This window comes from Egretta garzetta, unplaced genomic scaffold, assembly GCF_000687185.1.
Source record: "Egretta garzetta isolate BGI_Z169 unplaced genomic scaffold, ASM68718v1 scaffold193, whole genome shotgun sequence".
Taxonomy (NCBI): Eukaryota; Metazoa; Chordata; class Aves; order Pelecaniformes; family Ardeidae; genus Egretta; species Egretta garzetta.
The window spans coordinates 938,532-962,295 of NW_009259117.1; the positions used below are offsets into that span (position 1 = coordinate 938,532).

At 40.4% G+C, this 23,764-nt stretch overlaps 1 protein-coding gene across 2 annotated transcripts in view; it reads right to left on the minus strand.

Moving 5' to 3' along the window:
• Positions 1-23,764, minus strand: part of STK32B (serine/threonine kinase 32B) — a 150,667-nt gene that overhangs the window by 18,177 nt on the left and 108,726 nt on the right. For both annotated transcript variants that reach the window (XM_035891095.1, XM_035891094.1), the window contains 5 exons: positions 15,135-15,238; positions 10,339-10,455; positions 9,083-9,208; positions 4,359-4,490; positions 3,542-3,606 (listed from right to left, as the gene is read on the minus strand). In XM_035891095.1, the coding sequence (XP_035746988.1) occupies positions 3,542-3,606; positions 4,359-4,490; positions 9,083-9,208; positions 10,339-10,455; positions 15,135-15,238 (544 nt within the window). The remainder of the gene's footprint in view (positions 1-3,541; positions 3,607-4,358; positions 4,491-9,082; positions 9,209-10,338; positions 10,456-15,134; positions 15,239-23,764) is intronic.

Consider the following 23,764-nt stretch of genomic DNA (forward strand, 5'->3'; position numbering starts at 1 on the left):
GCCGCCGTGTTGCTGATCCAAGCCAGGACGCCGTTGGCCCTCTTGGCCACCTGGGCACACTGCTGGTTCATATTCAGCCGTCTGTTCACCAACAACCCCAGGTCCCTCTCTGCTGGGCAGCTTTCCAGCCACTCATCCCCAAGCCTGTAGCGCTGCATGGGAGTGTTGTGACCCAAGTGCAGGACCCCGCACTTGGCCTTGTTGAACCTCATACAGTTGGCCTTGGCCCGTTGGTCCAGCCTGTCCAGGTCCCTCTGCAGAACCTTTCTACCCTCAAGCAGAGCAACACTCCTGCCAAACTTGGTGTCATCTGCATTTTGCAGTGTATGTCTGTGCTCTCTGATTGCATACAATATCCTATTGTTTTTTAATTCTTCAAATCTTTCATCCTATTCCATAACTGTTCAAACCATAAATATCAGCTACACAGCTAAACTATAGTGCAACCTAATAAATTACATTCAAGGACAATGTAAGACTTACCGAGAAGGTATGTTGCCCGAACATGCTGGTAAAGCCATCTGGAAAAACATCAGCCTTTTTAACAGAGCCTACTCATTTGAAAGCTCGGCTTAGCTAAAGTGGACTCTGTCTTCCTCATGCACTCATCTTGCTTAAAACATTCCTATAAATAGCAGTTTTCAATTACTTAACTGCAGAAAGCAGTAGAAAAGTGAAAATATGCACATTCTGTCTTTGCCAGCATTAATTTACACTCTAAGGTACTTCATTCAGTGCCTTGAATTATCTTTTAATTCTTTTCAGTCTAGTAAGACTTTTCTCTATCCCACCTACCCATCCCCAGCCCTTAACTGCGGTCTAAGAGTTTCTGATAGTCTCCTGAGCTTCTTGGAAAGAAAATAAATACGACATATTTCAAGATTTGCAATACCTGTTGCAAGATGAAAGATATCGAGTGAAAAAGAAGCACAGTCTGGAAGTATCAGCAAGACATTCAATAAAACCAGATTCTGCTTTTCATAGCAGATATTTTACAAATATTGGATTGCAAGATGTTGTGGAACTGGCATGGTTAACACTGCACTCTAACTACACATTACTCTGTGACTTTCCGTTGCTTAATTAGAAACATCCATAATTTTGCCTAGAATCCTCATCTTTTCCCTTGAAAGATGGGCTAAATTTTTTGATTCACACTTTCTTAGGATTTCTGTAGTGCTCTGTGCCACTGAATTAAACTGAGCAGAAGGCTGAAATCACAATAAATTACAGCTTTTTGTGGCTGAATATAATGAATATCTAAAGAAGTATGCAGAGTTTTTTTAAACAGCTAGACTACATAAGCAACTCTGCTCTATGTAGAGGAACACGGAGGAGTATCAAAACAATTGGCTGTATTAATCTGAGACTGCTTTAAAGTCCTGCTTGGGACTGACACCTCACCCAGTGCTACGATCATGCACTATTGGATATCGTGTTTGCAGGAACAGTTCATGCCCTTCAGCATCTGCAGCTGTTCCTAAGAACCCGACTGGCTTTGGAAATCCATGTCGGTACAGCCTCAGGCTGTGCATACATACACCCCTGAGGGCACAGAAGGGTCTAAGGAAACCCACCATGAATTAGTCCAACATATACTATGTAGCCTCTTCTCTCCGATACGATGGCGTCTCTGTCTGTCATTGCTCTTGTTTTGTTCCCATTAACTTGAATACATTCTGCTTTTCAAAAATTTGAATTCTCTGCTTCCCCCCTTATTAACATTTTTGTCTTTGAAAAGTATTACAGAAGTCTCTCCATGTCTTTCCTCATCCCTAATACAATTTAAACAAGAAATGATTGTGATCTGTCTTAAGACAATGCAGGATCTGTTGTAGGTCTCTACCAAATATTTTTCCTTTACCTTGTCAAAGCCAATCAAGCAATGACCAAAACACATGCTGTTCTGAATGAAGTGCATATGTTTTATCTTTTGCTTCCATTTTACTCGTAGTCCACTTAAACTTCTTGATCTCCCATCAGCCTCTCAGAATCCTTCATAGCTTGTGTTGTTACTGTAGCTGCGCAATATGAAAAAAAATGAAAAAACCTGCCTATGCACTGCTAAAAAAGATTTAAGAATAGCATAGTAAAATCATGTCAAAAGAAATTGTTCAATGCTAGTGAACATACACAATGGGATTTTGAAAGTGTATTAACAAAATCTGGTATTTTATTTTATCTTTCAAAAATTGCTGTATATTGGCTTTCTTTGATTTATGATTCTGGAGAAGATGAGAGGGCCATACCTGGAAATGAACCTGTTGTATTAACAACTTCTTGGAAATACACTAAATTGATTTATCAATGCAATCTTTTCTAAGCTTGCTATTACAGTCTTAATAATTTTGATTTTTGTGGGCTAATAAAATTCCTACAAAGTTTGGGCGTTCCCTAGTTCACCAATACCAGAGCCGATTCAGAGAAGTACACCAAGACCCTTCTGAAAACCTTTTATGAGCTGACTTGGTCTGGCTTTTGTTGTTTATGGCCCTTACATAAAGGTAAGGCTCTCTTGTGCTAGAGATCATGCAAAATGACACGCAGAGTCTGTCAGACGTTCCTGTTCTAAGTCCTTGCTGTAGTTTCTGTGAGCAGTTAGGATTGGCCATAGACATCTCCCACAAATTGTAACAGGACAATGGGGATTATCCTTCATGACATCATGTCAAATGCGCAGAGCTGACAATCCCTGTTTCCCAGTTGTAGTTACAGAAGACAATAATTACCTGCATTGTAAGCACTGAGTAAGATATTCACAACTTTTTAATTAATTTCTAACTTTTCACAACTCCATTAGAAAGGCTTGCAGATGTAATTAGGTCAAATAAAACCACTGAATATACTTGGATGAAATGTGGTATTTTGACCAAAGACAAAGAACTCCCCGGTTCTGAGCTGTATCCGTAACACAAACAGGTGCATAGTGGACCACAACTCACACACAGTAAACTACGTGAGATGCAGTGTCTTAATTGGACCAGAAAGATTATGCAGCCTTGGGATTCAGACTTGTGTTTCTATGGATGCTGGATGATGGTTAGACTATAAAGCACTTCCTTCCTGTCTGATCTAGTTCTAATATTTAGCTCTGTGGAAATAACTAATGTTGAATTTACCTGGTTTATGGTGGTGAAGTATGAATGGAGTTTCCAAGTCAGAACACTGCAGTTCATATCATTTATATTTCATGAGTTATCACTTCCCTTGGTTTTGTTCAAGTTGTGAAAAAGCCACCCCTTGTATTCTATTCCCTTTGCTTAATTTCTAACACTTTCTCCAGAGAGTTTTGGTGACATTCACCTTATTTCTCTAACATAATTTCACCACAAGCAGCTCTGTTTCCTTTCAGAGAAGGAAGAACTACAAAACCATCACACCAGAGACTGTAAGAGGAAGAAATCAATGGAAATCCAGCCTTTTAGCCCTTGCTGCTGTGATCATTTATCTCTTTTCCTTACACTGGGGGAGGAAAAAAAAATATCATTCTCAAATTAATTTCAGTAGTGCATGCTAAACAGGCATTAAGAAATGCACTTACTTCTCTCTGTTGAATATGATGAATTCTTTCCGAACGGTTTCCAAGCACTGCTGCAGGTGTACGTTCTTTAAAAAACAGCATGAATAGGTTGATTAAAAAAGGTGGAAAATCATGGGCAAAAATCACAACAGAAATGATACAGAAGAAAACAGCTTATGAATGAATACTATCAAAAGGCGTTTTGAAGACTCTTCAAAAGTGGGCCATGATAGCACAATCAATCCTTCTTTCTTTTGGAAGAAGTTCCCCACAAAGAATTCCTGAGGGTTTTTACGTTTGATAGCTCAAAGAAGAATAGCTTGCATGAGCATTTAAAATCATTAGGAGTAGCAATAGAATTTATAAAACCTCACTGAAATGAAAATTTGAGTCTGGAAAATAGTTATTTCTTAGTCTTCTCAGAAGTTTCGACTATTTATACAATGGGTCTTTCTATGTGGGACACATTAGTCAAGACTGCAAGAGACAGCTTTGAGACGTTTATAAATAATGAGCTTTTCACTTCATACTTTTCATTTTTGGTACCGGTAGAGGATAAATACTTCTTATAACTATCTGTCCGTGTGTGGGAAGCATATTTGCCAACTGGCAACACTTTTTCATACTTTAAATGAGCATCTGTGAGAATCTTAGAAATGATTACAACTTAAACATGACTGAAATAAATGGTTGCTTTTAATCTTGCTTTGGAGATGGGTTATGCTCTATGTGAAACAACAGAGAGGTCAAGTCTGGTTTTAGAGGTGATCAAACTGATTTTGCCCATTAGAGAATGTAAATGAAATGCCACCAACCACAGCCACAGTCCCCAGCTTACCAGTGGGCAGGTTTCCTTAGCTCCATCTTTGGATTTGTTTTTGGCAAGTCGCTTTTTCTTTTTATGGAGAGGTTTGGACTCTAAAATCATTTCTTCAAGTTCAAATGTAGGATCACAGTTCAGCCTTCCTTTCTGGTACAAAAGGATTCAAAGTTACTCTTTGAAACTTCATTGTCTTCTCAAGTTTGTCTGGCAAGTATTAATAACATTAAAAAAGATCCAGCTTTCCAACTCTGTCTGTAAAATGAAAACTGTCTTTTTAGGCCCAGAGTGATGCTTGAAGCTTAAATAAGGGAGTTAAGGGGCAAAACCCCTAACATATTATAAAGCAATTATAAAGAGTTAGATCCTCTTCATAGTTATATAGAGATGTACTGCTAGAGTGACTACAGTTATGTTACCCCAATGAGAGAGATTATTCCGGCCAAAGGTTTTCATCAGAATACTGGTTAGTGCTGTAGAACAGGAATAATGACTGTAACAGCTCAGGAGGGATGGAGAGTACCTCTAAGGCCTTGTTAAAATCTGATGTTCTGAAGAGCTGCAGCTGTATTCAGTTACCCAGCTCCCATCCATGATCACAAAGGAAGGAGCAGGACTTTTTTAATTAGCAGCATTTATATCAAAAAATGGTTCTATTATGCTTTTTCTAACCCATTACTTACATTTCGTAGATATTCTGGATTCTCCATTTCTATATCAATTTGTGGTGCTTGAACAAAATCTTAAGATTCTTTGTTGTATCAGGAAGTTCTTTTTTAAGCAGGATGATTGGAAACACCATTTCTATATGGTCATTTCCTCCCTTGACTCTTTTCAGATTCTTCCTTAATTCTTTTCAGGTTCTTGATTCTTTCAGGTCTTTTCAGCATAAAAGTTTACAGGAGCACAGTTATGCCTTGAGGTTTGGGTTGGTTTTTTTTAATTCTATTCATTAGTGCGGTAAGGCCATCTCATGAAAATATTTGGGATGAGCTGTTCCTCTCCTATTTAAGGGTAAGAGCTAGGGTATGGCCAGAAAATCTATGGTTCAGCTGAAGCCAATAAATTTTTAAAAAGTCACTGTTTGGCATCCTAATGACTGGATCAGTGTTTTGCTGCTCCTGTAATCAGAGTAACATGAGTTTCTTTTTTCTGCTCATTCTCTCAAAGCATTTCAAAAAAATTTTGAAACAATTTGAATTGTGTGGTGGAAGATCTTAAAAGCAGTCTGATTTTCTCTGGGACTTCTGGGAGTTTAATCACACCATTGTCACCATCAAGGTGGAAGTACTAAGGTAAGTTATATATAAATGGCAGCTATTATTTAGTGACTAAAGACACTAAGCAGTAAAAGCACACCAGAAATCACTTACATAAATTGTGGTGTCCTATAATGAAACATTTGATTTAGAGATCACTCCATCATCTTTATTCCTAGAAAATTCTGTATACTCTAAGTATAATAGTAAGCTCTCTGATGCCTTTTCCTGCAAGCTATCCAGTCAGGTTTAATAAAATGTATTTGTTTTTTATTAATGAGTTTTATAGCTTATTTATATTTATTTTTAAATAAATAATTATTTACTTCTGATCAATTTTTGAGCATGAATAGCTTTAAGAGTTGTTTGACTGCTTAAAAAATACATCACTTTAATTCTGAAACTTTAAAATGAAAGCAAATTACATTTAAATAATTTCTTGCTTCCTTTATCAAATATTTAACAATACAAAAAAACTACTAACAATTTATGACTCCAAGCTGAATATAAAGAAGTTAGCTAAACCATAAAGAAACACATGTAGTAGTTAGGTAAGAACGATGTTTATGGAATCAAACTACAGAGGAGAACTTAAATGATGGGACCTTCCTACCACAGGCCTCCTGCAGGCCCTCTTGCCTTCAGAAGGCAGGAAAGCTCCTGACAGGAACAGCAAGCTGTCAGAAAGTTATAAAAATCTCTAGTTATAAAACTCTCCCCAGATCACAGTATATATGTTAGCTCTAATTTACCCTCTCATCCAAAGCCTGAAAACCAGGAAATATTTTGTTGTGTGGCCCCAGTTAATCAGTAAAGGTTTTTCTGGGACAACAGAGAGAAAAGTTTTTGGAAAATTCCTGGCCAAACTTGGTCTCATGAAAGAGTAAAGTTTACTATAAAAAGAAGTGTTGTTCTAGAAAAGACGCTTTGACTCTCACCTTCTCACTGTTTTTCCTAAGACACCTGATCAACCAGGTGGGACAAGCCCTGCAGTATCAGCCTCTGTCCTGAAGTGTCTGATACAACTTCTAATGGGACTTTCAGATTAATCTGAGTAGACAAAAGTAACTTTTTACTCCTGTTTTCTTTTAAACATAGAATATTATTTTCCCTCCAATATTACAGATTACCTTCCAATATAATAGAGTCCTTCCAAAACACAAATGAGGTGAATCCACATGGAAAAAGAATAGCTGTCTTTTGACACTTGTTTAATGGCAGACAGTTCAAAATATTTCAGGAGGCCTTCCTCTTTTCTCAGTCTCCGTGATGTTCTCCATCGTCAACATCAACCACAGAGACGGGACATTTGGCTAATAGAGCACTACCAGACACATAGGTTCCACAATTGCATCTGAAATTACATTTAAAATTGCTTTTTTCACCATTCTTAAGAAGTCAGGAAACTTATCTATACTCTCTCAGGAGTAAGGTACCCTCAAAGCAACCTAAACCCAGGTGGAAAGAAGCAAACAGCCACAAGAGGACTGTGAATTAAGGACTTGGAGATACTCGTCTATGGCCAGACAGACCATCACACTCTTGTTGTGCGCCAGATTTGGGCAGGCTGGGCATAAGCCAGTTGAATGTGAAAAACTTGCAGTCCCTTTATTAGGTCCTATTACCACAGCCAAATGACCATACCTCACTGCTTAGGAGGCAGGCTTGGCAGGGTGGCACACATTGCATTAGTTGGCTATATGCTCCTGGACCAAAGCTGGGCTGAGTCCAACCCTTGGGAGCAGAGTGAAAATGGAAGATATAGCCCTATGAATTCAAGCTTAAATGGGAGCAAGGAGGAGACTGAGATGTCGAAGGAACGAATAATGTTGGGGCAGCAACAGGAGCAGAGAACACTTGCCAAAGGCAGGTTTCAGTAGCCCATTTTACTGAAGCAGGTCGAAGTCCTCTCTCTTGACTTTAAGTCCTAAGACATGTACATAGGCATGACTGGACTCTCCTGGATCCCCGTTTATGTTGTACCTTTGGGTATGGGGAACTGGATCCTTCTTCTAAAACACAAAACAGGTGTGTGAAGTCTCCCACATGCTGACAGCTGCGGATCAAACCTTCAGCTAGGAGTTGTTTTTTGTCTGAGAGTCAGCCCACTCCTCTGATATCTCAGAGGGCAACTCTAACTTAAAAAAAAAAAGGAAAAGAGGAAAAGCAGTCTCCATTCATCTTGTAGATCCATGCCACCTTGGAGGATGGAGTTCATGGTCCAGCAGGCCAGGGAGAAGCTTTGTTCTGCAGTGTTTTGCTTAGGGTAGCAACCTGGGAAAGTGCAGGGGAAGGGCCTGGCATGGCATAGCAATTATTCCAGCTGCAGGGATGTTGCGTAAAAGGGAAGGAGTCCTGACCTTGGTTTGGTAAATATGATATTCACCTCTCAAGTTTTCAGCTTGCACCACCATTGAGCTAAAATGTGAAAGGAAGACATTTCACCCCTGCTTTCCCACCCACATCTTTCTTCTCCTGCAGGATGCTGCTTCCAGGAAAGACTCCGGTCAGATGCCAGGAAGCACAGCAAACACTGCCAGCACTGTCCTGGCAACCCACCTGGCTGCCTTCACTCCATTAGGCAATGCCCTCTCTCCAGCAGCTTCTGCAGGGCTGGACCATGCCACCATCAGATTTAGCAAGAACTCTAATGTGCCCCTGGATGAGGATAGGGTCTAGCTATTCCCCCTTCCTCATCTTTATTCACAGCTGCGTAAAAAGATATAAACAATCCTTAGCATGCTACAAATGTATTGTTTGGAGAAGAATTATGATGCAATATGACTGAACACAGAATCATAGAATCACAGAATTCAGTTTGGAAAAGACTTTCAAGATCCTCGTGTCCACCCGTAAACCTAACACTGACAAGTTCACAAAGTAGGCAAGCAACAAAGTGGAGAAGCATGTCAACACCACAGGCATTGGTTTTTATTCATGGCCCTCAAATCCATTTAACTTACGAATGATCAAAATGGAAATATCCAGAAAACATCAACAAAATGGAACCACAGTAAAAATGAATGTTTTAGTGTAGGAAACTGTCAGAAAGGAAATAGGTTGGTCTTTTGAACAGTATTTTTTAAGTGAAAAAGGAACAGGACTCTGAGATGTTAGAAAGTCTTGAAAATGTTATTTAGATGCCTAACTTCCATAGCAGTAACAGTCAGCTTGGTATTCTTTGGCTCAGAGTTAACTCTGAGAATCTTTTGCTCTAACGGCTGAAATGCAAAGTCTAGAAATTTTTTTTATTTGAAAGGGAACAAAAAGTGAACCAAGGTTAATTAGTTTTTGTTGTGATCTAAAGAGATGGACCAAATTTTCCCTTAGCTGTGACTGAGTAAGTGAAATCAGAATCCAAAGTAAAGCTGCTTGGAGAAGTAAACCACTGAAGAGCAATAAATGCAAGCATAAACAAATAAAACAGCAGTGATAATTAAAGTTGGAATTTGCAAACACAGTTCACCTGGAATACTGACTTACGTTAGGAACAAAGCCTGGGGTCACAGTTTTCTCTAGAACAGCATCCCAGTTGACATCAGTTAGGTATGGAGAACTTTGGATGTCTGCAAGGCTTGAAAGACGGCACTGCGGGTCCTTAGTGAGGAGCTGCGATCAAGCACAAGGCATTTTCTAAGGAACCGGATGCCATATAAAAGAGTAAACATATCACACATAAATTGTATGATACACAATTTAGAGTAAGAAAATGGCTAGGGAATCCTCTAACAACTCCTAGAAGTCCCAATCTAAGAAAATAAAAGTAATAACTCATAGAAAATGAATATAATTTAATTGCCACCAGATGGCTGTTGCAGGCATGAAGTCTATAAATGTATTAGTAACAAAAGTCTGTTTGCAAATACACAAGAGTCTGAGTGACATGAAACATCACAGTTCAATGCTACCCAAGAATTTGTATTTCATCTTTAATTTATTGGAAGATGTAGTTACACCAAGCATCCTGGCAGCAGTTAAAATTAACCACCTCATTGCTCCATCTATCAAAAATAGATTGCTCATTGCTGCAAAGGAGATTGATCTTCTGTTGCTCTAGTCACACATTCACAAACATTTCCAGCTCAGATATCGGTATTGATGGTCTGAAATGCCTAAAAGAGACAGGTGATCCTTGCAGCATGGCCAGAAAATGAAGCCAAACAAAACCCTGGGATTTTAGGAGGAAAGCAATTTCTAGGGTCGTCATGCATTCAGAAAGAATCACAGCTTGTAGCTTAGTGACATTTACAGCAAAGTGGCTCAACTTTTGTTGTTGCAACTATAGCAACATGGGACAGGGAGGGATACAGCCTTTTTCACTTAGAAGGTCCCTGGCTGGAAACTGTGGCAGAAATTCAGAGGGCAGAGTGGTCCTTCCTTCCCCTTCCCATGTCCACAACTAGGGCTGGAGATAATGGGGCCAAGGCACAGAGTGGGAATTACCGATCCCCAAAGTTTTGCCATCACTAGCAAATCAGTTTTAAAATAAGCAAGCAAAAAAAAATATTTCTATTTATTGGAGGCCATTAAATGCCTTAGTCTAAGTTTAAGAATAATCCAGCTTCTCAAGAGAGAATACTGCATCCCTAACATTCAGAAAGGTCTAGGAATAAGCACTGCTTTCCTATCCTTGAAATTTTGACTGCCTAAAGTCTGTGCTTGCCTGATGCCTCTGCACTGTTGGAGGGGCTTCTGGAAGAGCAGAGAAGAGAGGAGAGAAGGTGTTTGTGCTTTCTTACCTTTTTCAGTAGTGCTATCATGCCCTTGCACCACGCAGATGAGTAGTGAACTCTTTCTATCTTGAACATGTTGAGTATCTCATCAATGGGGGTGGCTGAATGAATTTCATAGGGCCTCTGGGACAAAGTTAAATCAATATCAAGTCAGCAAGAATGGACAAAAGACTGTAGACAATTCATGTTTTCCTGAGCTCAGTATTGTTTATGCTGGAAATATCAAAACCACTAAAACATCTTATAACAATTTTGAGGCTAATTCTTCTTTGCATGTGTGCTTTCCTTTGGTCGTAATGAATGTAATTACTCATAGATTCATTTCCTCAGCAAATTTTTCTCTCATGAAAAGAAGTATCAGTTGAAATGAGATGGCTGAATAATTTTGTTCCTGGGGCATTCTGCGTGAAATGTGGATTATTTACTATTTTTCACTTGTAGTACTAGAATGTACTTGTGATCTAAACTGACAAAATGGAAAAGTGGTGGCTGAAGGGAGCTTTGTCATCCTGATTTTACTGAGTAGTAGAAAGAGAAATTAAAAAGAGCTTACAAAAAATTCTCTGTAAGAACCACAGTAAAAAAGTAGACTCCAAATCCCAATCTTTCTCCTTTGCCCTTTTTGAATTCTAAAATTAACTCATTACATGGACCTATGGATTATATGGACCAGCTGTCCTGCTTTTGCAGTGCCTAAATTCTTCTATAGGAGAAGCTCCAGGCTTCACAGTGCTTCGTTCATGAAGACTGCTGTGATTTATCTTTGATTAAATATAGCATTTGGAAATGAAAGTACTACGTCTAAATTGATATTATTGTTAATTATTATGCATCTATTTTTTAAAGACTTGTATTTGTGAAGTAAGTTGTTAGAATGACACTCTATGTTGATGTATTCTTTTACACAAGGATAGAGTGTGGAGTGCTTGTGAATTAAGTTGTACCCAGCAGGTGACAAATACGTGATATGGGATATGAGATCTGCAGGCAAATGCCATCATAGCAGCAATGTGCAAATTGATGCATCGTAATTCATGCACAACACAGAGTTGCCTTCTAATCCAATAGCCTCAACAGCACAGAGCAAACACTCATTACCTTCACTAAGAACTGAATCATCCCTTGACTTTTGCTAGCGTGTACTGGTATAAGATTATAATTTAAGAATATTTCTAGGTGTTAGTTACCTAATCTGAACGTGAATTAGAGCCACTCTTCATAAAGGCCCAGAAAATATTCTTATTCTGAGAAGATTCATGTGCATGTTTAACTTTGAACATCTGTATGAAACCAAGTCCATTCCAAGGCATTGGGATGTTCTAAAAATAAATCCAAGGATTGCTTGAATGTTTTTGCTTTGATTCACATTCAGAGAGTCTGTTGTCATTTAACATTATAATGTCCATATGAATTCAACAGGACCTAAATGCATGCTCTGAATACATAATTTTCTTGAATCAGGTTCAAAACTGTCATTTGAAATAGTCTGTCACATGCTTTTCCCTACCTGTGGTGATGCTGCCATAAAACGGCTATTAAAAATGAAAGGTTAACATTCTGTCTGTTGCCATGAAGTAACCTACTGCTGATTTGGACTTGATATAACAATGTGACCAATATGATCATTGAGCCGGAATTTACACCAGTTGTTGGAAATGGTGACTTTGCTCTAAAAATAGCAACTTTAAGGAACAATGAATATTTGAAAGAAGTAAAAAGTGAGAATAAAAATAGGGAAGTTTTTCTGTTAAGGAAGTTTCTGCACATGCCTTTTACCTCACCAGAAAAATTCTTAAATAACTTGACTAATATTAAAGTTTATTAGCATTCTGCAGTCTTACTTGATTTTTTGAGCTTTGCAGAGATTTTTAATATTGTTCTCGGTTGATTTAAGCTACAAATGGCCATTATAAGCTTGGTCTTTTAAGGTCCTTCACACCTATAGATCCCATATTTTTCAGCTCTTCAATCCACTTGAGGGTCAGATCCCTTCTGTTTTATTTTGTGAAAGGAAAAAAGATCTGTGTTGCTTTTGTTCGTGATGTTTTGCCTGAATTCATTGTAAACTGTTCACATCACAGTGAAAGTCAGAGTCCAAGAATCCCACCTACTACCTCTTTCCTTCACCTTGTGTCTCTCCAGGGCACGGTATATACAGTTACTATAATATTTTAGCAGTTGTCTACAGCTTAGGAAGAGACTGACATGAGTCATGGTTTGCATCAAGCAGTTTAATTGCATGGACTTGGGGAAGTGCAATGGTGCAAAGCTTTATAAATTTACTTTTTGGTTTGTTAGGTCTTTTATCAACAACTGGCGAAGGAGAGAAATGTGCCTACAACATATTGAGAAATGCTAGTGCTACAATCAAAAAATGGTCCAGACCGTTCTGTAGCAGATGCAGCCTACTCCTGTAGCTACAGTCCTGTTCCCAGCAATGTCTTGGCCACCTGGCAGTAGGGGGGAAGGCATGAGAATGGCTGCAATGCCTGGAGTACCCTGAGCCTCCTCTGAGGACTCTTGCATCTCGTAACAGTAGAGGCAAATAAAAACAAAAATTCATCTCAATAGAAAGCTACTCATTTTTACTTAGCTCCTCTTGGATTCAGGCAGACAGTGTCATACTCTATGCAGAGCTCAGAGGTGGAAAATGATCAAAATTTCTAACGCTTCTCATTTCCAATGCTCCGTCCTCCCTTCCCTCCTGCCTTCCCCATGCACTAGCACGCACCATGCTCCGACTGCAGAAAGCTGTACCTCCGGGTGGCTCTGCCCGCTGCAGCACCCTCCCCTTTCCCCAGGGCGGCTGTAGCAGGAGCGGGTGGGCTGCACCAAGCACCCACCCGTCTGCTCTGTGGCAATGGGGCTTTCTTCCCAGAACTGGGCACAGTGCTGTGGGAACGTGGAGGAGGAGGAGGAGGCTGCCTGCCTGCAGGTTTAGCTTGCAACCTAGGAGGCACAAGCTGCTCCTCTGCAGCCATCTGTGCAGGGCCGCTGCAGCAGACGGACCTTGGGAGCTCAGGGCTGGTGTGGGCAGCAACATGCCTCAGGTTAAGCACATTCCCTCAACCCACCGCTACTTCTCTTGTCACCAGTCCTGTCAGTTTAGGCCTTGCCTAGACTGGAAAAATTTAGAAATACAATTCAGGAAAAAATGCACCTTTTCCTAGTCCGTACAAAGGCATGGACTGCCAAGCCACCCTCTGGCTTGCTCAGTGGGCAGGAGCCACTCTCCAGGAGAAAACAAGCAGCTGGCTTGGTTGACTGGAGCATGGACAGATGGCAATGTTTTTATTTAAGAAAAAAATTCAATTCAGTCTCAGCTTTGCTTTGTCTGTAGCCAGATAGACTTATTCAGAGAACACTGTACAGCTCTTGGCAAAGGGATACCATTCTATAGAATTTTTCATTTATTAAAGTGACTAGGTATCTTTTGTGATTTGTCTTGGGAGTTCAGCTTTCCTTACACAATCGTTCGTTGTGCTGCTTTCTTGGAGACACTCACTGGTGAAGGGCTTGGTATAAAAACAGCAGGATGTTCTTTTAATTTATTATATGTACAGCCAGTACTACTGTCTGTGACTAGGGCTGAGAATGTATTATCCTTATCACTGCCAGACCTTAACTGTTCAGGTTAAAATTTTCCATCCTGGGAAGAATGTTAGCTTAAACACTCAGTAATTTTTGAGAACGATGGCAGAGACTGCAAAAGATTGCAGAGATTGCAAAGACTCTTTTTTTTTTTTTTTCCTAAAAATGTTTTTAATGCTCCTGTGCTTTGAGAGCAGGACTGAGATTTGGCATGGGAGAGATCTTTGCATCAGGAGCATGACTTTTGTCATTTGAATGGAAATACAAAATAGTTTGGCCAAGTTTTAGGCCTTTGAAAAAGGTAGCTTCTGGATTGAAGTAACAACGTACAGACACTGTGAAATGTAGTTTTCCTTCTAAAAATGGGCATAATAATTGTCCTTTATTTCTAGTTTCCTTGCCTGTTATCCTGCATGAAACTGTGAGAACTTTATGGGATGGATTCTCTCCCATTACAAAGTGCCTAGCAGGACAGGGTAGTGGTACTGTGTTAGTGTCATACGATAACAAATATTCCTTCCTTAAAACCAGCATACAGCAATGCAATAAAATCCTCTTCCCAAAATAAGAACTACAATAACCAGCTACTTCAGCTATGTCATTATCCTGAAATAGTATCTAAATTACTGTTTTCCATAGGGAATAGTAAATATTTAAGCAACCAACTTCAATCCTTTGAACCAAAATGGAATAGAATTTTCCATTATCTTCTGTGATATTTGACCATGCTCAGGAAGATTTTTCATTAAGCTTATTCACCTAATTGATTAGATAAGTAAAAAGTGCACTGGCAGATAAGCATTTTCTGTAGCTGGGCCAAGCATCTTAGAATATTACATTAGATCTTCTAAGGTATTAGCCAAGACAATCAAAGATATAATGAAGCCTGAAGTAACTCAACTTCTATTTGGAAAAAAATACTATTGTTTCCAGTTCAGCATTGTTGAGAAGTCATTAAAACATTAGGCTCTTCCTTAGCACACACTGAAAGTCTCTGTCCATTTTAGGCAAACTTTCATCATCTAATTGATGATGGTGAAACTTTCCCGAGAATGTTTCCCGCTTGGAAAGGGCTCAGGACAGCATTTCTGACCTGAACTGCAGCCTCGTCCACTCAAATTTTATCGTGAAGGGTGGCTTCAGGGGCACCACAAGCTTTGGGACTTCTGTCAGTCAATGTGTGAAACAAGAAGAAACCCCATCATTCTTACCCAGCCCCTCAGTAATTCATACGCTGTGATTCCTAGCGACCACCAGTCTACAGGGTATGAGTATCCTGGACCTCCATCCATAAAGGCCTGGAACACTTCTGGAGCTAAAACAATAAATCAAACAAAAAGCATTATATTAAGGTTAGACTATGGATCATTAATGTTGGTATTTGAAAAATGAATAAGGATGCCGTTAACTGGAATTTAATGCATTTGTAAAAGCAATATTTTTTTAGGATGCAGTTTCAGTGCCTTGGTTTGCTGGCAATGAGTGACCTTCACTGGTCAGGGTTTTTCAAAAGCGAGTAATTTTATATGTTAAGTTCTACCCGGTCCATTTAAGTTTTATGTTATGTGAATAAAAATAAGTTATAGGAGGGGAGTTCTTGAACCAAAGCGTGACTTGGAATATTTAGGGTAATGCAAACATTTTATGGGACAAATATGCAAGCGAGGTGATTCCTTGTGATTGATGTGTTGAACATGGTAAATCTCATCCTTATTCTGCATTTCGATAAATTAATCAGATGAGTTTTAAAGGTATTCAACATAGGAATATGGTAATTAAATACAAATCCTGACACTGATTGTATGCTGTGAGAAACTGTCATGACTGGAAATAAACACACTGTCAATAAAGTAATGAATTCCATAAAAATAACTTTCCTGGGGTAAAAAAAAAATGGATCTTTTCAAAATCAGGATCCAGTTGGCTAATTTCAGCAAGACAGACATATTAAATAATGCCACTGAAGTTTCTTCAGAAAACCATATATAAGTAAGAGAGGATATGAAATGAAATGAAAAGTCAGTCATGCTCTTCTAATTATTTCACAGCAGAATCTCGGTACACTTTGTGAAAACAACGCTTTCCCTAGGGATTTTCTAAACAACACTATCACCAACCATAACATCATGCTAGATTGCAATTACCATGTGAGCCTCTTCTGGCCATGATACCGAGTCTAATGTACCACATCGCCACCTGATTACCGTCGCATCACTTTCTAACGGGCATACCGCAATGAGGAGTGTGATCTGGTCACACTTCTGACTGGCAGTCTGGGGTTTAGCTATGTATGGCATTTCAAGAAGCACCTGTAATTAAAGGAAAAGCATGCCTTCCAGCGGAGTTTTTGCAGTCCTTGCATCATTATGGATGGCAACCTAACAACTTACCACTTCAGACCTGTGTTCAGGAAGTCTTGAAGAGCCAAACCTAACAGAGCATTTGGGCATCCATGAATTAGATGCGGCAAAACCCTAATCTGTAGAATAAAAAGCAATGAATGAAAGAAAGTGGTCCTATACTCTCTGTCCAGCAGGACCATTGCTAAATAGGCTTGGTAGAAGAACTGCAGGCACATAAATAAACATTTTTGCCAGGATACCTGTGTGTAGAGGATAGCTGACCAGTGGATCTCTGGCACAGGTAAGCTTGTGCTGTGATCCAGTATGGCACGAATCCACAACACCATAAAAGTCCTCACCGTGGCTTAGCTCTGTCTCACCTCCAGATCACACAGCTTCACTTAGCATACTATATCTTCAGATGTATTTCAGACCTTGTTTGCATGCTGCTGGGGATCTGTGTAGGCACAACTTACACGTGTGCAGTCTATCACCTACGCAGATACTAAAAGAGTAGGCAGGATTTTTTATGTTACTTTACTGGATCAATGCACCTAAATTGCACATCAGGCACCAAAGTCATGTTTTGAACATCACCATAGGCACCTTGTAGTGAAGGTTTGCTTTATTTAGCCACATTCGTTATGGGTTTTGCCTGCTGTGTCTAGATGATGTATAATATCTCATTACAGAAAATAGCCTTTGTGGACTTTTTTACTGAGCTATATAGGTATAATACTGGTTTCACTCTTTCTTTTATAGCTTTAATGTTGTAATAATGCAACGGATCACTATTTGATTTCTGTGAGGTAGAGATGAAAGTTCTTTATTGAGGTAACCTACAATGTTGCCAGAATGGTGCAGCTCTTCTGCTAGTTCAGCGACTGAGTTATCCACTTTTATTTTATTTGTTTGTTCTAAAAGCTTCAAGGTCAACTCATCCCACCTTAAGCAGATCAGCAGAAAATGCTTTCTTCTGCCCACTGGCCCTGGTGTTTTGAAGCTCTGTTTCCTCACCTTGAGCTTAGATCAGAAAATGGGAAGTTAGGCTCCTGGTTTTTAAGGCAGAGAGCCCCTTTTCCCCTGCTGTCGCAGCGTTCCTTGCTCTCCAGCTGGACAGCCTCGCTGCCTTCAGTCGGCTCCAGTGAAGCGGTTGAAAGCACCCACTTCGCACGATGCAGGGGGACTGACAGAAGGTGCAATACGATTTACAGTGTCCTACGGACAGGTTGATTCTCAAGGTGGCATCTCAACCCTACTGAAGACAAAAGATCGTTCCCCAGTTTAGCAAGGCTGTTAAATACCAACCTCACACTAAGATTGTTATTAATGTGTCTAAAAGCCTTTTTGAGCTGAGGCATGATGCCCAAAGGAAGGTCTCCAGCCTGTACAGCAGATTTCTGGAGTTTGCCTGCTCATTCAGAAGCATAGCATGATTTTACAGAAAGACAGCAGATCCTCTAAGTGGTGGGGTTAGCCAAGCTCTGGAGCTGTGAAATGCAGAACATGACATTAGATTTTGCTGTAAGAAATAATTATGTCAGGAGAACCAATTCTGAGTGCAAAGAGGCTAGGATAAAAGCAAATAAGAAATCTGAAAGAAAAGTTAAAATTCTACATTGATTTTCTTTAGGATTGTTATTACAATAGACCATCTGTAATCTTTTAAAATTTGAATTTGATCTCAGGCTCAGCTTGGACAGCTATCGTGCAGCCTGCTGTGAGTAGCTTCTTCCAAAGGATGGTAAGATTTGAGCTTGCCAGCTTGCAGCAAGGGCAAGAGCTCTGCTGTGTGCACACTTTCTGCACGCATCCTCTCTTATAAAAGATTTAGGATGAGAAGAATACTTCCATCTTTTACCCCCATGCATCTACCTAAATGCAAGGATTCTGCCTGCAGAAGTTCATTCATGTGAACAAAAGTAAGAACGAGAGTTTCAGATCTTTTTCCTCAAACAATTTCTACTGGACAAAGGCTTTTCAGGAAAACGTGGTTTTAATACTGGGTCTGATCCTGCAGATTCTGTTGCCTGAGGGCTGTAGTTACTATCACATGCAGTCAGAGTGAAGGCAGTAGCATTCTGCACAGTGGAAGCACAGCTTTTAAATAGTGAAGCTAAATCAAGTAATAGCAAGTCTGGCAAGCAGCAGGAGTGAATTCAAAGACGAGTAAAGAAGTGATGCAGTCGATAGGTCTTACAGGACTTCACAGCTCCCCATGAATAAACATCTTTGAGATAATGGAGAACTGCTCCATTGTTATCAAGGATCGAGAGCAGCCCTGCCAAGAGGGACTTGGGGGTACTGATGGACAAAAAGCTGGACATGAGCCGGAAATGTGCACTTGCAGCCCAGAAGGCCAACTGTACTCTGGGCTGCATCAGGAGAAGCGTGGCCAGCAGGTCGAGGGAGGAGATTCTGCCCCTCTACTCTGCTCTGGTGAGACCTCACCTGCAGTACTGCGTCCAGCTCTGGAGCCCTCAGCACAAGAAGGACATGGAACTGTTGGAGAGGGTCTACAAAAATGATCCGAGGGCTGGAGCACCTCTCCTATGAGGACAGGCTGAGGGAGTTGGGCTTGTTCAGCCTGGAGAAGAGAAGGCTGCGGGGAGACCTGATTGCGGCCTTTCAGTACTGAGAGGGAGCCTGTAGGAAAGATGGGGACAATCTTTTTAGTAGGGCCAGCTGTGACAGGACAAGGGGTAATGGTTTTAAACTAAAACAGGGTAAATTTAGACTGGATATAAGGAAGAAATTCTTTACAATGAGGGTAGTGAAACCCTGGAACGGGTTGCCCAGAGAGGTAGAGGAGGCCCCATCCCTGGAAACATTCAAGACCAAGTTGGATGGGGCTCTGAGCAACCTGATCTGGTTGAAGGTGTCTCTGCTCATTGCAGGGGGGTTGGACTAGATGAGCTCTAAAGGTCCCTTCCAACCTAAACCATTCTATGCCAAAAGAGTGCAAATAAAACTTCTTTAGTAGAGCTGCCCAAAAGAGCGCCTTCAACAGCAGCAACCTGGTCCAGCCTCACTGCTCACCCTGCTTTGAGCAGGAGGTTGAACAAGAGACTCCTGAGGCCCCTGCCAATGTGAATCATCCTATGACCTTGTGATGCTGACGAACATCAAGCAACCACCTTCTCACAGCCCATCCGAGCAGGGTGATGAAAGGGTCTAAGGCCAGAAGTCCCAGTGGGACATTTATAGCCTATTCCTCTTGGCAGTCATCATGAACTGCCTGGGGTGTTCACCCTCACTCAGACACCTGGAAAACCTGCCACCCAAAGTACTGGGGACTTTTGAAAGTCTCGATCTCAGAAGCAATGCAGTCTTTTGGTCTGAGAGATTACTCTTCATATGTGGCAGAAGTGTGATCCACCACCTTCCACGCAAGGCTTTGGTAACTACAAAGACAGAGCATTTTACAACTAATGACATTCTGAGCTGAGACATCTGTGTTAATTTTAACAGGGCAAGCAATAAAATCAGGAATGTTTCTGTGTCTTGTATGATAAGGAGTAAATGCACATACTTTATTGCAGCAACTCACCAAGCTAAAAATCCTCCAATTGCTTTTTTTATATTATTTTTCTACACTTTTCTCTTAATAATATACTTTCATGCTTTCTTTTTTTATCTGCTTTGCTTTCTTGAAAAATGACATAAAATGAGCCCACCTTTATGCTGCATTCAGTGTGCTTCAGTGCATTTCTTGGCTGTCCCTAATATGTATTTCCAGTTAATATTGGGGTTTTTTTCCAAATAATAAATTAAAATAAATCCTCTTCTTTTGATTCTGTCTTCTGAGGTTTTGCTTTTGCACTGTATCTTTCTAGTAATACCACAGAAATGTAGACTGTCTCTGTACCAAGAGGAAGATTCCAAGGAAGTAAATAAATGGTTATTTTGCTTTAAAATAAAAGCACACTGGAGAGTGGCTAATAAAAAAATGAACATGAAAGCAAATCTAGTGGGTCTGCATCCCTCTCAGGGGCAGTGGCTTCCTGGGATATCCATATTCTTGTTGTATGGGTTTAGCCATGCTCCAAATAATTTTGTGAAATAGAGCGTAATTTCTGACAAATCAATTCATATATACAACTACCCACTGTGATTGCCACAGCAGTCAAATGATCTACATTGTAAGTAATGTAGAGAACACCTCTCTTATCGTATGCATATTTTCCACATACAAAACTGAAATTTTACTCAACTGCTTGGTAATTCTGTTCCTTATTTTTGGAATATTATCAGTATCTAACAATGTGATTCATGAGCTTGAAATAAAAGAGAATATCAATGTAAGCGCAAACAATACTGAACCCAATTTTCACTATTTGTCCCTACTGTAAAAAAGCATTTTGTACATAGGGTAAAATACTTTGAAGTAGAGTTTCTAAAAATCTGTCTGGTATTCATAGGTAACACTTAACTCCATAGTTAAACTGTAAGTGCTCCAGGTCTCTGAAATTCAGGCCATTTTAATTTGGGGCCCAACGGTGAGTTTGAAATGGCTGCCCATGATAAAATAGTCAATCTGAGGTCTATCACTTGGAATGGTTGGCACAAAGAATAGCTGTTATTATTTTTGATGGAGCATACTGCTTTAATCATAAAGATAATTCATCAGACTAAATCATAAAATGAAGAGGTTGGAGCATGTCTGGCGCAATGTGGCATTTCTTTTCTGATGAAATGTTTTAAGTTTCTCTTCCTTAGCAAGAAGCTAATCAGAGAGCGCCCAGTGTACTTGCCCACCACTGCCCGGGAGACTGGCAAGAGTTGATTAAGGAGCTGACAGAGCTGTTACTTACTTTGAAGCGTTGCTAACTTCCATAGGCTGCTTTGAAACTTTCCAAAATTGGTAAGAGGGAAAGTGCAGCGAGATGAACTCACAAGACCCTTCTTCAAGTGGCCTTCACTACAGACTAACAACTCAGTATATGTAAGCGATAACTCGCAAGTGAGCCTTGCAAGAACAATCAGCTGCGAGGAGCTGACTGCCCATGCATAGCTAAAAGTTGCTGATGAGAGCTGGTCATTAATTCCTACAAAATGCCATGTGCCTATATTATTAATACGACAATCTGAAAATAAAATAAAAAATAAAGCCGTAGTGGTTTGGCCTCAATTTTTTTGAAGTTCACATGGGCACATCCAAAAGATTTCTCAGGAATGAAACCCCTGACATTGGTCAGCCAGCTGGCTAGCCAGAGTGCTCTGTAGTCTATTTGCGTCTCAGCAGAGGCTTTACATGTCAGTAAGGGGAATCAGAGGTTTCTGGGTTTGCAAAGCAATACAGGTGGCTAGTCATGTAGCAAAACACACCTCAGTGGCGCGAGTTTTATTGTAATGCCTGAGATTTCATAGAGAAGAAACGAGATTCTGGTGTCATTAACTGAGGTTCAGCATGATACCAGACTGCCAGATTATCATTCTCCTTCCTCACATTAGTCCATGCAAAAAAACCCAACCCAAACCAAAACACATATATACAGTGCTCAGAGTATAAATAGTATTTTGATTGCCTAGCACAGGATAAGATGTTAAAAGCTTAGACCTGTCCAAATTGTAAATATGCAAATGACTTGATGTATATAACACATTCACGGTTTCACCCTGCTGAATCAGGCTTAATGGATGTCAGATTGAGCTGAATGAAAAATGAACTTGTTTTTTTAAATAGTGTTCCAAGAGCCTTGAATGGAGATGCCTCAGTGAAATACTAACTGCTTTCTAAGCATTGTGGTGAGAAAATATTAATTTTCTTTTTTTTTTTTTTGAAAAGTAAATTTGGAGGTCAGTAATTCTTCTAGGTCATGGCTTAAAGAGAAAACAGAAATCAACCTACAGTGATGACAAGTGATCTTCTATTTAGAGGCGAGGCTGTTTTAAGAACAAAATGAAAGAAAGCAGCTTTCCTCTCCCCGAATATAAGTGTGGACTTGGTAAACTATCAATTTACCTCCTGGCGTTTACTTTCTCATGTGCTAAAAGGGTCTAAGTTATGAGGGACAGCTTTCTGACTCAGAGGTTTGGGCTCGCCAGCCGCTGGCCTCTCCTGTATAAGGCGAAGTGCGCTTAAAGCCTGACCATGCTGGGCTGGCAATTTTCTAGTGTGAGGTCTAGACTTCTTACAACAGCGTTACTGATTTTGTACCATTATTCACACAATACCCCTCAATAGCTTTAATACTCATATTTAATGTAATTATTCAATCAAAGTAAATACTTTACATACCATTACCCGAATACAGACACTGCATTTAGAATGCCTTATTAGGCTGCCATATGGCTACACAACCTCTCTTGCCCTTACCCAATGCTGTCCTCATAAACCCCTCTGCATTACTCAGCCACTGAACAGAACCTGGCTCTTGCACTTGCATTTGCACAGAGAAGCCCTTTCTGGTTGAACGCCTGGATCAACCTCAGAGAAACAACCTCAAGTTGCCAGCTGCATTAAAAGAAAGCCCAGCAACAATGAACGTGTCATGGGCTCCTGAATGTGGAATTGTACAGAAGTGCCTTCCTCACTCCATCCAAAAGCTCACAGTGGCTGCAGTGTCAATTTTTCTAGCAACCTGTTGAAGGGACTGTGTCCAAAAATATCCATTTGCTATTTGGAAGATCAGCTCAGTGTATGGATGGTGGCTGTTCTGCCCCAGTGCTGAAGCAAACTGGTCTGGATAACTAGGGATTGGCAGGATGGACTGTGTGCCTGATGCACCTGAAGCGCTTCTGCGTGCTCCTGCCCCACATACTCCTGCCGGGTTAGTAAATGTCTTTGCATCAGTTTGTGCAGGAGTTACCTGGGGGGGCAGAAGTGCCCCACTGGGCTGCTGGAAGTCCCCACTCATTGCCCCCTCTCCCACCTCTGTGGGAGGTCTCTTCCCCCTCAAGTCCACCTGTGGATCTCTGCATCAGCTCAGGCCCTTTCAGGCAGGCTAAAAAAAGAAAATTCAAACCCAAACTACCATCTGATCTCAGTCTGAGGGTTTTTTTGACGGAAATAGTCAAAGAAATTATTATATTAGCAGTTTTGCTGGAAGATCTCAAAGGATGGTAGCAGGTCAGAAAGCAGAGAGAGGTGGAAAAGCAGCTGGAGACAATAACTTCTTTCCTGATCTCCTGAGATTTCTGTGCTGCTTGTGTGCCTATTCATTAATGTCAGAGCAGAGCCAAACCCCGAATACCCACTCACAGCTCAATGCTTAATCCCCTCAGCTGCTGTGCTCCTAGCACCAGCTGAAAACCCCATCCGCACGGCGAGTATTTACTTCAGTACCTCAAAGCCTTGCATGTCCGCTCTCGGTTCTTGCTTATCAGAACAAACAGAAGCCTCCTGGCTCACGCTGGCATCATGGTATTTCCCTGGGATCAACAGGGTAGGGAGCAACATCATCAGCGGCTCTCTGTAGGTACAGTCAAACCCTTGATAGGAAAAGGTGGGGGTTTTAAAAACCTAAACACTGCCTCAGCTTCACTCAAACAGCAAC